This window comes from Python bivittatus, unplaced genomic scaffold (assembly GCF_059951505.1).
Source record: "Python bivittatus isolate LINGU-HERP-01145 unplaced genomic scaffold, Pbiv_v1 ctg000330_np1212, whole genome shotgun sequence".
Taxonomy (NCBI): Eukaryota; Metazoa; Chordata; class Lepidosauria; order Squamata; family Pythonidae; genus Python; species Python bivittatus.
Genome location: NW_028277058.1, coordinates 50228478 through 50245914, shown reverse-complemented (window position 1 = coordinate 50245914; position 17437 = coordinate 50228478). Strand labels below are relative to the sequence as shown.

Here is a 17437-nt window from a genome sequence, read left to right as displayed (position 1 = left end):
GATTTGTTCTTTCCTTTGCTTCCCCATGCCTTAACTGAGCCAAGTCTCTCTTCTAATATATGAATAACTATTTTGTCTACTTGTATCTAAGACTCAAGACTTCATTCCATATAACATTCTCTACACCAGCATTTCTCATGCTGGCTGGGGAATTCTGGGAGTTGAAGTCCACCCATCTTAAAGTTGCCAAGGTTGAGGAACAGCACTCTACACCATGCTATATTCCTTATGCCACGCAATCTATGGCAATTTTCCATTACCAGGTATAAATAATTGTATGTATCCAGAATGCCATATCATTATTTCCCCACTATATTATGGGCAATTCCAATTCATCATTACATAAATTTTCTCAGAACCAGATGTGAGAGGTTAGCAATGCAGTATAACAAATAATTAATTTTTCAGCTAACTAATAAATATAAAAATCTGAAATCATTTGAGTGGGTATGGAATAAATAAAAATAAGATAAAATTCCAGACAGGAAATAATGCTCCTATTACCCCACTGTATCAAAAATGATTGATCGAATGTCCAGACTTTTGAGAAAGAAGAGTGCAATGCATTAAAGAACAGGGGAGACTTCTTCATCAAGCCAGCCATTTGTGAGACTATTAATAAACATCAGCTTCAGAGCCAGCATCTCACTCGTTGGACTGATTTAATTTATGGTAGATTCGTTATAATGATTATGTATTCATTTCATGTTGCTTTAAACTGATACATTATTTCATATCATTTAGAAATAATTTAATCTCACATGACCCACAGAGCAGCCCCACTCTTTAAAAAACGGTTTCCCTTACCTGACATTCAACCTTACTCTTTTTAATTATTTGATGGTAATTATAACCTCAGCTATAAGCAACATCTGCTTAGCCCCGTTTTGTATTCCACCCTGAAATTAATTTTCACATTATGGATGGAATAGTTCTCTGAATTATTTCTTTCTGCATCTTTTCACAGTATCAGCTTTTGCTCCTAAAAGCAATAAAAAAATGACTTGGTTACTTACTAGGAACTCCAGATACCAGCCGTAAAGGGCGTAGTACTCGGAAAGCCCGAAGTGCTTTAACGTCAAATCCAGCCCCTTTACCTCCTAGTGAATTTACCCCATCTGCTTTGGTTGCTTGTTCTAAAATTGCACTAAAAAGCCTGCGGCAAGGGATGAAAGGAATGAAAGAAAAAAAGAAAGAAAGAAATGGTTAGCATACAGTACAGAGAAAGAAGTAATCAAGCTACTTGATACATTGCAGGAGATCCTGCATAAGGGAGATCAAATACAACAAATATTTGTAACTGATAGATGCAACCCACTATAATGCCTGTAGCATGCTTTTCTTTACCTCTTTCCCATTTCAAATATTATATGGCTTACCAAATGTAAAAATGATGGTGTAATCAAAATGTACACATGCCCTATTAAAAACATATCAGTTAATGGCAATAATGTGATTTCCAAGCATGCTTTGCAGTTTCTAAAAAGGCCTAGAGATTTGGAAGAATCAGTGGCAAATTTAACAGAATCTACCTAATTTTACAAATATATTAATCAGTGTACATACTTTTGGCTGCAAACCTGCAGCCTCTCTATACTGGAAGGAATGTATGGGAAGAGAAGAAAAAAGTAACAGTTTTGAATGTTATAGCTGTAAAGCCAGTGACAGGCACTCCAGGAATGCACAAGGAGAAGAAAAACTTGAATTTACACAGGCAAGAGAAAGCCATGTGTATCTGGGATGCTACAGTCCCTGAAGATCATGGCCAGTGAAATAAAGAAAAGTCAAGAGTACTTATATTTCTATATTTTCCTGATGATGGAAAATTGTATGTAATTAAGCCCAGATTTTTGAATAGACTACTAATACTCTTTCTTCTGGAGGTCTATCTATATTGCTAAGAGTTGATAGCAATTTGATGGTATATAATCAATCAATCAATCAATCAATCAATCAGTCAAGGACTTTGATTTTCATAACTATAACCTTAAAATGTATAAGTCAAAGTGACTTTTCTCTGTGATGTGTCTCAGAAGCTTTGATTTTATGAGGATGTCTGGTTTGCTCTGAAAATCAATACTTGGTTGCACTTTTCATTTTAATGAAGTAGATAATTCACATATATAGAACTGCCACCAAAATGTTATTTTACTCATTTAAAATGAAATTACAAGTCAATATGTGGGTTCCTCCTCATAGTGAGAACTGAAAATTTATGGTGAAGAAGTTGTCAAAAATGCCATCTTTAATAAGACTAGCAAAATTCCTCAAGGGGACTTTGGACCTTCTTTCTCACATGAAATATTTGCAGAAGTGATCAAAGCCTGATGTTCTTATACTGAATAGATGGCATGGAAATTCAACCAAATTAAATCTTCCAATATATAGATTAGGAGCAATTACTTTCTATTCTGATATCAATAGATTCACAAAGCTCCACTGTATATTACTGCTAGGTGTCAAGAGTCCCCAGTTATACTGGAAATTTGTTCTCTTATCCTTTGTCTAAAGTAATTGGGAGGTGTTTAACTAGGAAACAAATTTGAATTAGAGTGCCTGGATTCAGAGAAGGGAGGTTAACTTTCATCCTGCCATTAGCCACTCAGTGGGGATGCTGGAAACAGATCCACATTTTGGGGAGATTTCTTCCCTTAACAGTTATTAACATAGATGACGTAGAGGGAATGGGGAACGGCCTTGAAGAACAGGAGGAACAACTGCTACCAAGGCAATGGTTACATAAGTGAGGCTTGAGCTTGGGCCAAGAAACGAATTTGAGAAAACGACTCAGACAAGCCCCTCCCTAGTTCACACAAAGATAAAGAGGGCGGTGGGGAGGGGGAGGCAAGCACATGTAGACTTGCAAGATTCTGTTACTATCATGGTTAGAATAAAAGTACTCCTGACCTTTATGGCATTGGTTTCTGAGTCTACTCTACCTTGTAGGACTGACAATGGCCTATTTCAAAGAGGGCAATAAAAGGATAAAGAGTTGGACAAAACCTCCCCAGAACCAAAACCCAGATTTAACATTCTACCACGGGAGCTGTTTTAAACAAAGAAAAATATATTATGGAAATCTATCTACTGATATCATTTATTTATTTACTTATTTATTTATCATACTTATATAGCCACCCGTCTTACAGAATGTGACTCTGGGTGGCTTACAATAAAAATGATAAAATAGCAATATAAAAAAGACAATCAACAATTAAAACAATAATATATAATTTAGCAAGGTAAGAAGAGAGCATAAGATTACAGACAATGGGGCCATCTCATTAACTCACCATTCCCTTGGGACCCCCAAGCCTGATGACACAACCAAGTCTCAATAGAAGAGAATATGTGCAGCTCAGGGTTGAACTGTGGAGTCCTTGGGGTTCTCTGAGCTTGGTTGTTTTCTTGCAAACGTTTCATTACCCAGCTACATCTTCAGTGTTTCAGTGTTACCTAGCCGGGTAACGAAATGTTTACAAGAAAACAACTAAGCTCAGAGAACCCCAAGGACTCCACAACCAAATTTTGAAGGACTTACAAAACGTTAACAGGGATGGGGCCAACCTCACCTCAGGGGGGATGATGCTCCACAGGGCAGTGTGTCAACTCCAAATATGTTTATCTTTAATGACGATGATATGCATGAGATTCTGATGCTGCATTCTAAATGCACCTCTGCATCTGAAATACTTCACATACTAAATATCTATATAATAGATACCTTTTAAAAGCATAGAATCTCTTCCAAAAGTCAAGGGCCGGAGAGGGGGGAAGGGGGGCAGAAAGAAGTACTACCTTATCTATGTATTCATCATAGTAATATAATATTTAATTTTCAAACATCTGTGGTTATTTTCTTTAAAGACACCCACTGTTCCCTGAAGATTTGAAAGAGACATAGATTCTTACCCTACTACCACAATTATAAAATCTAGTAAATTCCAGCCATTGCGGAGGTAAGCGTTCGGATGAAAGAGAAGTCCATATGCTATTACTTTTAAAAATGCTTCCACTGTAAAAATTATGAGAAAGAGATATTCCACTCGTTCCTGCAGAGAAAAGAAAAAGAAAACATGGAACACAGTGATTAACTTTGAAAGATGACAGGAACATTACCTCAAGAGGAGAAAGAAAGTACTATACTTCCAAGTTAAAACAACTGTCTTCTTCACAAGATGGTCACATCATCTGGGGTAGTTTCCTAATGTCCCTCCCAAAATCAAGCCAAATAATTTACACATAACAATGTACTCTCTATGGTTTTGGCTATCTGGAACATAGCAGCACTTCCCAACCCAATGCCTTCCATATATATTTGACTTCAATTCCTGTAATCATGGAGCCAGTTACAGTAAAGCAGCACTAAAATCAACGTATAGTTATTTTAATTTTGTTACTTTTCAAATTTAAATTTGCACAGTCAAACAAAAGCATCATACGCATATCAGGATCAACATTCATGAAATAATGCTCTGGGAATCTTCTTTGAGGGAGAAAGAAGGAGAGAGAAATAATCTAGGAGCACAATGATAAACTATTTCCTGAAATTCTTTACTTTCTATTTCCATACTTTCATTCAAAGTAGAATTATATATTGTTGAATTATTTAGAGTTCCAAGTTTGTAATTGCAACTAGTGACCAAAAAAGAAAAGGAAAAGATTACATTTTTGGAGAGAAGGCAGTTGCTGAGAGGAGTTATTGAGAAGTGGTGTGACAAAGTGTAAAAGAAAACTTCATGATTAGAGTTATTCAAAAGAAATGTAGGCATATCACAGCTAAGTTCAGCTCCCAGCATTCTTCACCTCTGATCACAAATTTGAGGAAAGCTTCAGTTGCAGTTTATCAACATCTGATATACGATAGCGCCCTTATAGTATTGGTGCAGTTTAATAGTTTGGAAAACACATGTTTAACCAGTTGTTTGATCCTTGAAATTCATGTTGCTAAGATAAATTTTAGGTTTGAATTAGTTTTTGAAGGCTAATTTGAGTATCTTGATAACCTTTAAACCTAATAAAAATTACAGTGTGACAAATTAATAGGAACATACGTATATATACTCACACACAATAAGGCTGGTGTGACATTGTGGTGAAGGGGTTGGACTAGGAGTGGGGAGACCCAGGTTCAAGTCTTCCCTTAGATACAGAAGCCTAGTGGATGACTTGGCCCAGTCACTCTCTCTCAGCTCTAGACTGGCAAGTCAAAAATATCTATGTACCAACTCGCACTGGACTAGTGTGGCAAATTATGGTTCACAGCCTTCAGAGAAGATGCCTTCATCATACAGATGAAGATTCAGGATCATCATCATAGTCATTATCATCCTACCACATTCTCTCTCTCTCTCTCTCTCTCTCTCTCTCTCTCTCTCTCTCTCACACACACACACACACACACACACTCATACAGAGACAGAGAGAATCCTATTCCCTAATGCTTCTTCTTCCACAATGTACTTTCACATTGGTTGCAAGATGATTTCCAGGTGAAATCAGGTTAATGGATGACTACAATAATATAATAAACTTCTTTATCAGTCAGGAAATGGAAAAAATCTCCCAGTCACCAGGAAATAGCCCCAAATGAAAGGGGCTATTTTGTTGAATGAAAACAAAGCTATGTACTACCAGGACTGTCTGATTACATAATGTCATATCTATGATTTTTGCAGAGTGTTCCTGAGTCTACCATAGTGCTCCAGTTCAGGCTATAAAAATCTGGATGGCCATCAGATGGCTGTTAAACTGTTTGAGATTTTGTATCGCTTTGCTGCCTTTAGCAGTCATTTGAATTGTTGAAGCTACAATATGGTTGCCCTATTCAAATATTCACATGGGACAATGAACAGTGATCAGTTGGTTCTGCTGATTGCCAGCCTGCTAGGACAAGTTCCTGGAAGTAAGGTTGCTTCCTCTTTGGGGGTATGGGCACAGGAACTTTCTCTCAAAATCAGCACTGCCATGGCAATTCCAGGATACCTGGTCACCCTATTTCAGAAAAAACAAAGAAGGCATGGCAGAAATCCATAACATTAAGAACTAAACCTTGCTGTTTGCTGATAGCAGCAAAGCAGATGTTTTCAAATATCTCAGCTGTAGGCACTGAAGAAGCTGCCACTTATATATGCTCTGAATTCTTTAGGCTCTAACTCCTTGGGGAGAAGTAGGACAGCTGCTTACAAGAGAACAGCTGGTTCTTTGCTGATCACACTGTTGTCCAGAACCCAAACCATCTGATATCAGCTTCAAAATATAGCAACATTTTGCTTGGATCAGATGTAGATCCAAGGACATGGCCCTTAATAAAAACTAAAAATTTAGCTCACAATTTGTATTACTGTCTAAGAGTTTTTCAGTTTGTAATAGAATTTTCAAGTTGTTTGAATTTTGTGATTGGCTATTAGCAAGTAGCTATCCCCAGTCTACAGATAGGTTAGGGAGAGTTGCATAAAGCTGTATGTTAGTCAATTGCGGTATAAAAGTTTGGGTATTGCAGATCAAAGCCTAAATTGAAATCCAGATAACTTATCTGTTTAAGGAATCACAATTATTTCAGGAAGCCAGGGATAGATAAATTGAGGTCCCAAGACCACAGGCAGTTCCCCAAACCCTTTTTCTTTTTTTGGGGGGGGGGGATGTCTCTGGAGCTTCCTCTGACCAGAAATGCAGAGGATGCTACCTCCCTGTTTTGAGATGTGAGCTGTACAAAAACTGCAGAGTAGGATCTAAAATAAGTTTCATCTAGTTAAAGCAAAGAACCATCTTTGCCAATGCCAAGGGGGGGAAAAAGCCAAACAGAAAATATTGGCTGTGTCAAATGCATGGGCCAGGCTCAAATGATCCTACTTCGGACACATTATATGAAGACCCAGATCTTTGGAAAAGGCTCTAATGCTTGGAAAGGTAGAAAGAAAGAGGACAATCGGCAGCAAAGTGGGTGGACTCAGTTACAGTGGCGAAGGATGCACTGCTGGAAGACCTGAAGGACCAGGTTAGGGACAGATCATCATGGAGAAAATCTATCTATGTGATAGCTAGGAATCAAAAACAACTTGATGACACATAATCAATCAATCAATCAATCAATCAAAATGCATGACACTGCTAACCTGATGTACATTGCTGTTCTACCCTCTTGCAGCCCTTCCCCCAGAAAATGTCATGGAGGCCACAGCTACCATAAAATGGTCCATTCCTGCAGTAAATCTTGCAGTGCAGTTTGTATCACTTGGGGAGGCCAGGCAAAACTCACTGGTAAGTGTTGCTAGAGAGCAAAGCATCCTTTTCAGATTAGGAAGGTAATCTCTTGCCTGAGTCAAACATTTTGCTTGACAAGGCTAAAAGTTGTTGTTTAGCCTATTGTGTGAACTGGTCATTATGTTTAAGCCATAATATGGTTTACTTATTTGGGCACATCGGTTGATATGAAACAAGCATTTGTATTTTGTTAATCTGGGTTTAATATTAAGTATGTTGTGTGAAGTCAGCCACTGTATTTGTTAATGTCAGAATATAAAACTTCTCATATTCTGACCTACCATATAATATAACTTCTTTATATGTCAGAATATAAAACTTCTTATATTCTGACCTACAATGGAAAAATCTGAATGGCAGTTCCAATCTCAGGACTCTATTGTAATTAACACTAAACACAGTGTTTCAGGAAAAAGATTTAAAACCTGTAAACACAGAGAGAATATGCTTATTCTCTGCACCAGCTCATTCATAGTTCATCTATCTTTGCAAGGAAGCAGGTAAAAACTGTACTTCATCTCTTACCCTGTCAAAGATACACCCTGACCAGCAAACTACTTCCAGATGTTGTCACTGAAATATAATTGATTAAAGAAATGCTAACCATCCTGAGACATCCTTCAATTATGTTGGACAAATGCCTTACATTGCTTTTTATGTTAGGCTTTGTTCCTCCCACAAGCTTCTATCATTCACTCCAGAATTATAGTTTTACTACACCAAATATAGCAGAATATAAACAGAGTCTTCAGGATATCTTCCCTTCCATCCTTTCCACATTTGCAGGATTCCCTCATTCATCTTCAATATTTACATTATTTTCTCTTCCTGTTTTTAATAATAGTACATTATATATCCAAACACTCACTGCAGACATTTTATTGGGTTCATTTGCAAATTTATTTCATGTGATAAATAATGTTTCTTTGTTCTATGGAGGACTAAAGAATGTGTTCTGTGCTAGGATGGTGGTCAGGTCTGGGGGCCTAACGGTCATTCTGTATGAACAGAAGGCATGCACTATAATATGCCTATTATATAAAGCAGTACGTGAGTGTGCAGGAAAGAAAACAAGAACAGCCCAAATGGCAGATTAAGTCATGAATTTAATTTTTAATATTCACACCTATCAATTTATCCTCTATAGTTAGAAACACACAATTAAATAGTAAATCTCTGGCTCTGTTAAATTCTCCGCTTGCCCAATGGAGAAGCTGTCATATCACCATCTGTGTTCCAGGCTACAATTCTAAACTTATCTCTGATTGAGTATCCTTCTGTAGGCATATAATAATACTTCCCTTAGCTGAGAATGAGGAGCATTACCTCATCTTCTCCTGTACTTCTAAGATTAAGTTTCTCCCTTAGCAGCAAAATACCAGCTAATGGAATGTCTCTAATACTTCAGAAAATAGGGCTTTGATCTATCCAGATTGTTCACCCAATCATATTCATATGCTAAACTGTTCATGACTAAGGAAAAGCAGTTTTCACAATTTATATAAATGTTTGTACTTAAATCTCTGTAGTTACAGTATACATGAAGTATAGTATAATGTTTAAATTATTTCTGGGATAAGTACAAGATCAAGAGATCTATCACCAATCACCTTCATGTTAATGATTTCTAAAAGCTGGCAATCTATCTGAATAAGTTTGTTAGCGTTTAAGATGCACTCATACTTCTGAGATATTGTCTTAAAATAAACTGAAAATGTGCAGTTGTGATGTATGGCTACTATATGCCTGTAAAAGACTTGGATGGTTAAGTAACATATGCCTCTTTTTGCCATGTTTCTGATGCTTATAAGATTTCTTTAAGCTTCATGTTCCAAGGCACATGGAACTTGCTAGGACAGAGAGGCCCAGATCCAGGATCTACCACTGGATGCTGGCCTCTGTACTAAAGGACCTAGCTAATTATGTTCTTCTACCCAACCTTACCAAGTCTGTGTTAGGATTTCCCCCCTCTTTCTTGCTCCTTATATAATTAATAGTAATCATACTGAAAAAAAATCTATAAAATACTTTGTTACAACAGTCAGTCTAAGAGGATGCAAACAGATAAACTCCACCAAATATAACATAGCAAAATACATGTGATATACCAAAATAAAATGCTGCAGCATTTGGAATCCTACAGTTTGTCTTGGCAGATCTGGAAGCTAATCAGTCTGGTCTGGTTAATCCTTCCTGGAAGACCTCTAGGGAATATCAGGGCTGTGTGCTAGATTGAGAAATTTTTTAAAATCCTGGAAGAGGGCGATGACAAACCTGATACTATTGCCAAGAAAATTATCAGAGTGGGTCCGTGACATCACCAAGTAGAAATCTGTAAAGCCAAACATTCTGAGAAGGAACATTCTGGAGAATTCTAGAATCTTCTGTTCCTCCTCTGAACCACAATAATCCACCTGAAAGGGAGGGGGGAGGTATCCAGCAGTTTTCTGGTCCCATTCTTTTCTCAGAATGTAGGTTGAGGCAACCTGCCCTCAAAAAAGACTTTATATTTACCGTATTGCAAAGACCACTTCCAATTTTAGCAGAGAGACTCTACAATTCTTTCCCCATAGAGTAGGTATATGATCTTGTAATGCCATCTCACTACTCCTACAGAAAAATAACAATTAGATGTACAATCTCTCGTTCTCTCTCAGAACATAAAGATCTTCTTGGCAGATATCTATTCATGCCATATTTGAATAACATGGGGCCTTTTACTACATTAAATGTTAAAAAAAATGGCATAGACTTTTATTCATAATTCCATTTCACCCCATACCAGTGAGAAATTATTCTAGCTGCAGAAACTATTAGCTTATCCTAGAAACCTTAATGATCCTATTATTCTTAAGATTCTTTTTCCTCTTCCTTCCTGTGAAGGAAAATTATTTCCTCAACTTATTTAATTTTTCTTTAAATACAGATGTCCAGCATACCCTTGACTAAATTAATGCACTATGTATTTTATTATCATTACTCTTCAGTTGTATTGTTCTGTACTTCTTCAATCTCAAGTATGCCATTGTATTGGTAATATTAACTATTTACTATGTTGACTGGTATGATTTCTCCACAAAACTAGATCTTAGAGTTGAATCAAATAATATATTAGAATACTGAAGAAATGGAACACATTCAGAACCAATAGTTTGGGGATAAAAACATCTACACAAGATAACATAATGCACTGTGCTACCATCAACCTGGGTTGAGAGGGTTGTTGGCAAGAGGGAAAGCTGAGAAATGAATACTTATTGAGTTAAGAAAATTCATTCAGAGGACAGAATGAATATGAAACAGTTTTCTTGATTGGTTATGCAATCTGTCCAACTCTTGTTATGACATCCCTCTTCCCTCTAGATATGGGATCAAGCTATCATTTCTCTGACAAGTTTATAGCAATTTACATCACTGGCGTTTTTCTCCAACAACTTTACTGTAATCTGAAAGCTCACTCACGTATGTGAAAGAGTGCAAGGTGAATTCTGGTTTATTCAAATACCTGTGTCCTTTACCAGAATTTCCCCAAATGCACCCACAGAATATTATAGCAACTTATATTAGCGGCTATTCCATTGCGTGAGATGTATTTTAAGAATTTTGTAGCAAGGAACAAACTGAGAGGAGCAATTTGTAAGTGGAAGAAATTAAGCGGGTAGCCAAGGAAAAGAACTTGAGTGTAACAGATACTGGATTTCTAGATTACATGTTATCAACAAACCTTTTACAGGAATATCCTTTTCTGTGTGATTGTTAACTCATGGCCGCAATTAGGATGAATAAAACTGATCTTTAGTAATACGGAGCCAGAATGGAATACTTATAGGATCAACTCTATAAAACAGATTCTGAGGCAGATTTGTTGATACTGGATTCCTTCCAAAACACACTTTGTTGCTAAGGAGACATGAGGCACAGTTTAAAAAAAAAATCCTGCAAAGGATTCAGTACATTTCTCTCTTTTATCCAGGAAACATTGTCAATATAGTAAATAAAGGCCTTTTCTCTTGTCACAAAGAAATTTAGAGTACTGCATATGGCCAGAATGAAGTCAAAGTCTAACAAGAATCAAGAAGGAAGGATCTGGCATAAGAATAATAATTTGAAGTATATTATACCTATATCTACCAAGCATAAATAAAACATGTTTTCACTGTACCATGGATCCCATTTCCTAGAATAAATCTTATGGGTCTATGAAGAATGGGGCAGTCCTTATTATGAACTCCCTGATCCCAAGTTATGAACTAGTTGTGAGTAAACCTCTCTCTAACCATTACCATATTTGGGAGCAAATAAGAGCTCACACATTGTATTGCTCTTCCATCAAAACAAAACCAAACAAAACCAATTTTAAATGTAAGAACATCAGTGAAAAGGCATGAGGGTCCTCCTCACAAAGATTCCATTTTCAATAGAGAATAGTCTTTATCTGTTGGTTTTTTTATGGTGGATATAAGAACCATTTTGAGTAAGAACTGATGCCTATTGATTCATACAGCACATGTTTTGTGCATAGAGATGGTTAAAGAACAGACTCGATTCTTTAGCAACAAAGCTTGGAGTACTCTTTCAACACCATTTATTTAATAATTGCCAACATTTTTTTAAATATAATTTCTATTAAAGCTTTCAAAAAGTACCTAAAAACTAACACAAGCTAATATAAGGAAGAAGAAACAAGAAATCAAAGAAAAAGCAAAAAGTGCAAGAAAAGGAAAAAAGTTAGGAAAAAGCAGAAAAGAAAGAAAAACATAAAGAAATGGCTTCTGATATTCTTCACAGCAGTTATAAGTACAAATATATTTTAACCTCCCTCTGTCTAATGGTACATCATATTGCTCTTCTTTCTATAATCTGTCTAATCATCAAAACCATAAATCACAAGTTCATTTTTTTCCATTTTTACAGAAAAAGTCCAGAAGAAGCTTCCAATCACCAATAAATGTAGACAGTGTCTTTTCTGTAATACCAAAGTCTGTTTTTCAAGTATGACAGCACAGATACTACACTTGTATTATCTGTCATTGTTATAATATTGACAATTTTACTTGAAACCAGATCTACAGCTATGTATGGAAGGCTGAACCTCTGAACAATTTAGTACTGTAAAATGAAATGTTGAGCAGAAATAAGGGTAGATATATTTATAAATCTAACTTAAAATGGGTTTTCTGCCTACTCAACTTTTATATAGGATTCTCAAAGTTCAAAGTTGAAAGTACTTCACATCTACCATCTATATAATCTGCAATCCTTATGACCTTCTCTAAGATATGTCCATAATATTATCTCCATATTATGCATTTGGCAAGGGGAATCTCTTGCATCTCTGCAAATTCTTTAGTTTTCACCAACCATTCCTCTATTGTGGGTATTTCATAGCCTTTCCATCTTTGTGCATATAATAATGTTGCTGCAGTTACTATGTACAAAAACTATCTTCCACAAGTCTTTTCTAGTTGTCTGTCCATTACTCCCAGCAAGAAAAGTTCTGGTTTCAGTTGAATATTAATCTTTAAAATTCTCTGTAGCACTATATGCATTTGAATCTAAAGTTTTCTAGCTTTTTTACAAGTCCACCAAGCATGATAAAATGATCCCTCATGTTTTCCACATTTCCAACATAAATCTGAAGTACCTTTATACGTTCTAAATAGTTTTTCTGGTGTCATATACTAACAGTACATCGTTTTATAAAATTTCTCTTTTAAATTGTAACATAATATGAATTTCAGCCCTTTCAGCCACATATTTTCCCATTGTTCCATATGTATGTTATAACAAAAATTCTTAACCCATTTTATCATACACTCTTTAATTTGTTCTTCTTCCATTTCAGATTTCAGTAAAAGCTTATACATTTTAGCAATTACATGTTCATCATTTGTACATAATTCAGTTTGAAATTCTATCTTATGTTGTTCAGTTCCAAATGTCCTTTTGTCTACCTACTTTGACAACTGATGCACCATTTAAGCAATGGCAGAAAAATATATCTAGGTTTATATGAACTTAAATTTAAAATTCTTCAAGATGCAAAGGAACAAGGATTGGGATTGCCTGATTTGAAATTATATTTTGGTTTGGATGAAAGAGTGGGTGTTATTGAAAAATAAGAGAATTTTAGAATTAGAAGAGCATGACCTGAGGTTTGGATGGCATGTTTTTTAATGGTAAGACAAAGTTAAAGTTAATGTAGACTTTAAAAATCATTATGTTAGAAGTGCCATATCGAGAATATGGGATAGGTTGGAAAACCTATGGAAAACCCAGGCTGTGCCTGAAAATGCCTTTGTGGGTCCCGGCACAAGAAGCATTTTATAGAAAAGAAACAGCAAGCAAAAAGAAATGGTTAACATATTGAGACTTGTTAGAACAAGAACATGGAGAATACAAGATGTAGTCAAAAGATCAACTGACTGCAGAGGGATTTAATTTTCAGTGGTTTTCATATGTACAGTTAAGAGAAAGATTTAAACTAGGTAGTCTATTGTAATGGATTCTGTGAAAAATCATCACACTGAGAAACACCTCCTTCAAATGTTTGGCACATAGCCCTCGAGGTTAACAAAACAGATGAAGGTTATGTTCCAGCTTGAGGTCCCCATTTGTATTGGGCTAAAACTCTGATAATTCTTAGCCAACTCAGATGAGGGATAAGAATGGGGAAAAGTGACCCAGAGCAGGATTAGCTAGTGGTGCAGCTATAGTAGAAAATGGCTGAATGGAATAAATAAATGGTAGTCTCACCAAATTCAATCTAAGGCATTTACTGGGATGAGCTGCCCATAAGTGAACAGTTCTCAGGCTGTGACTTCCATTGCACCTAAAAATAGCGCAAACTTGCCCCATTATATCACTTTTATCTCATCCCCAGCCCAGGACTGAGCCAGGTTTTCCTTAGCTGTACCAGTACTAGTAGGGTCTTTCTTTTTATTCTGTCATGGGATCTCCTGTTCCCAAAGCCATTACATAAATTAAGGTCTTCATTTAATCATCTTACCATGTTTAGATGGTAATGTACATTACTTCCCTTATTTCAAAACGTAGGAAGGCATCTCCATTGAACTGGGCCCTCTTAGCTTATTCAACTAAGTAAGGCTACTCCAAAGTTTTGCACAAATGGTACCAATGAGAGCAAAGCTACAAAACCAGACTCTATCCACTTTTTATTGTGGGCTCCATCAACTGGACCTGGATGCAAAACTGGCTCGCAGGGAAATTCATAAATTTAGGATTTAAAAAATTAAATATGTAATCAGAAAGCACATTAATATTTTTGTTCATATGATGTGGGATGGGTTGGTTTGTCCTAATTACAACATTGTCAAGATCATGACTAGAAAGGAAATTGCAAACATTACCCTTACCACATGCTGTGGTTCAAATCATCCTTACAAAATCTCCTGCAAAGCTCTGCTATTGATTAAAACAAAACAAAAATCTTGCATATGTTGTGCCTTTGAGGACATGCTTATGCTGGGAATTTGTTTTTCTCAAGCAGAACAAGCCTTATTATTTAAAAAAAAGGATACAAACAACCAAACACAACGACATTTAACATGTAATTTGTCAAGTCTTCAGGAGATATTTATTATTTTTCTTAAAAAAGCTGAAGCATGAATCCACACTTCCATTTTCCTGCTAAATAAATCAAAGCAGTAAAAGACCACATCCAGACACGCTTTAAGGACTCTTTATATTAATTGCTGTTATGAAAAGCCAAGCAAAACACTGGCAAGGTTAGAACAACTATGTTCAGTCCATTTAAGATCTGCCATGTCTTCTTTTGTTTATGAGTTAAAATACTTGAAGAATTTGTTTAAATCAGATCTGCTTTTGTATGGCAACTACATCTGATAGATCACCATGAAGTGTATCATGATTCACTTGCCTTGTTTAATAAGTTGTTACTCCTCATGCTTAGATGCTTGGGTTCGCTGATGCAGTCAATTAAGATAAGTAGGTACATCATAAAACATTCTGGGTCATCATTTTTCTTCATTAAGCTTTAAAACAAAACAAAACAAAACAAAAAAAACCCACCCTCCTAGAGCTTAATATTTTTATATTGTTGAAACATTCTGTCTATGGTGGATACTTAGAAAATTGATGGAATCTTAGCAGTTCATACTCAACTAGAGGCTACTGGTTTTAGATCTACAATGCTACCCTGTAACCATGTGAGGTGCGTTAGGATATCATGGAGCTCCAGCTGCTCAGACTGAAGAAAATCTGCAAATTATTTTGTTGCTCTGACATCAGAGTGCTGAGAAGGAGCAAAAGTCACTGCCCAACTGACGTTGCTGCAAATCCCAGGGGTGTCTGCAGGGGGAGGGTCAAAAAAGTTAAGATGGCAGCCATTATCACAGCTGTCCCCCTTATGTGACAAACATAAAAAACAAGCATGACTTCGATCACACAGTTGTGATTGACATCTTGACTTTTTTTTGACCTTCCCCCTGCAGATAGCCCTGGGACCTGCAGCAGCAGCAGCAGCAAAATGTCTCACCCCTATTCCACACTAAAGAGATGCAAAATTAATTACCTGGACTCCCCTTCCATGACGTGTGTCTGCCAAAAAAAAAAAAAAAAAATCCAGAGATGCCAGAGAAGCTGAAAAACTGTCAAGCCAACTGTCCATTTGAAAGACCTGTTGTTGTGATGGTATTCCAGGAACAGGGAATCAGGGTAAGGGAAGAGTTTCTGCTATCTAAGAAACAGGCCGTCAACAAGCTCTATAGAATCACATTGCTTAACAAAATGAGTGATGCAGCAATTTCAGATTCAGGCAGCTGAACTGAAGGCTTAGCTGCTGAACAAGGATAACATTGAGTGGCATGGAGTTCCTCCTGGAATGCTCCAAACATCACATGTGAAGGTGCCCTTAAGGTACTATCAACAGAGTTTTCCTGGCTGAGTTCAAGGCCTTTCTTCACATGCAATTCTGGATCCATCTTAATCTGTTTGCAGTCAATAGGAGGAGATAATGAGGGAATGAAACACCTCAAATCTACAACCTTACTATCTCTTCAACCTTCCCACAATTCCTTGGTAGTAGGCCTTAATACAGACCCACATATTACACAGGTATACCAAAGAACTACAACTAGCTGATAAACATAGTCTTGGCTTCTATACAGACTTCCCTGTGTGAAAAATGATCCTTGTTAAGACAAGAAACCTCTTTTACACTGTTGACTGCAATGTTTCAGAAGAGCTGACACAAAGAAACAAGGAAATGTGTGAATAATTATACATAAGCACTCCATCAAAGCACACATTCTTTAATTTCCTCAGGTATACATTTTATGTTGGAAATTACCTGAGCTATTGAATTATTTATGTTTCCAGAATTTTAATAATATGTTCCTGAGAAACTATGGGAAATGAAGTGAAGAAACACCTAGGAGAACAGTGGTGTCAAGACTCGCACAGCTGGGCAAGACTAAAGAAGCAAGAATTAGAAAAAGTTCAGATAGGTTTAATGCTAGTCTTGGGGTAAATACAGAATCTTGGAAACTGTAAGAAGAATTTCCAAGACTCATTTATAATGAGTTCATTGAAACAAAACTTCTAAATGATTTGAAAAACTTCTTCCCAGGAAATAAGCAACCGACAGACATCCATTCTGTCTCTTGATTGTTTATGTCTAATTTCCCTCGCAGTGAGCCTACCATCCCTCACAAGTAGCAAAAGACAAAATGGATATGACTAATCATAAGTCTGAGTCTGTATGAGGCAGTGGCGTATCCTCTCTTGAAGAAGCCATCTTTCCAGCCATCCATATTGGAGAACTATCACCCTGTCTTCAACATTCCATTAAGACAGTATTATATGAATGGGCGTTTGGTTAACTGGTTTTTGTATTTTTAATCAATGGGCTGCCATGATCCCTGGACTGATGTGACTATTTTGATATAGTGTATTGTGTTGATTTAGCGGCGTTATATTGTTTTAATCATATTACTGTAAATCACCTGGAGTTGTGGGAACTTGGTGGTTTATAGATACTCATAAATAAATAAAGTTGCTCTGGTTTGGGTTCTTATATCTCCTCAATAGTTTTTTGTTTTTTTTTAAATACGGTGCTATAAAGGGGTTGTATGTGTGCATAAAACTCATCATATCAATGAAGAAGTTACTCATTCTGTTAGAAGCATATTTA

The 17437-nt window shown here is 36.4% G+C and overlaps 1 protein-coding gene and 1 long non-coding RNA gene across 19 annotated transcripts in view; one reads left to right on the top strand and one right to left on the bottom strand.

Annotated features, from left to right (window-relative positions):
- CACNA1C (calcium voltage-gated channel subunit alpha1 C) overlaps positions 1-17437 on the bottom strand; it is a 572293-nt gene that overhangs the window by 229239 nt on the left and 325617 nt on the right. For all 16 annotated transcript variants that reach the window (XM_088141261.1, XM_088141249.1, XM_088141247.1 and 13 more), the window contains exons 4-5: positions 3913-4052; positions 1017-1156 (exon numbers count right to left, since the gene is read on the bottom strand). In XM_088141261.1, the coding sequence (XP_087997387.1) occupies positions 1017-1156; positions 3913-4052 (280 nt within the window). The remainder of the gene's footprint in view (positions 1-1016; positions 1157-3912; positions 4053-17437) is intronic.
- The window catches only part of LOC112540114 (uncharacterized), a 149902-nt gene that overhangs the window by 35726 nt on the left and 96739 nt on the right, over positions 1-17437 (top strand). For 2 of the 3 annotated variants that reach the window (XR_003084190.2, XR_015796273.1), the window contains exon 2: positions 7148-7260. The exons of the other annotated variant lie outside the window; for it this stretch is intronic. This is a non-coding gene — a long non-coding RNA (uncharacterized LOC112540114). The remainder of the gene's footprint in view (positions 1-7147; positions 7261-17437) is intronic. 3 annotated transcript variants of the gene reach the window in all.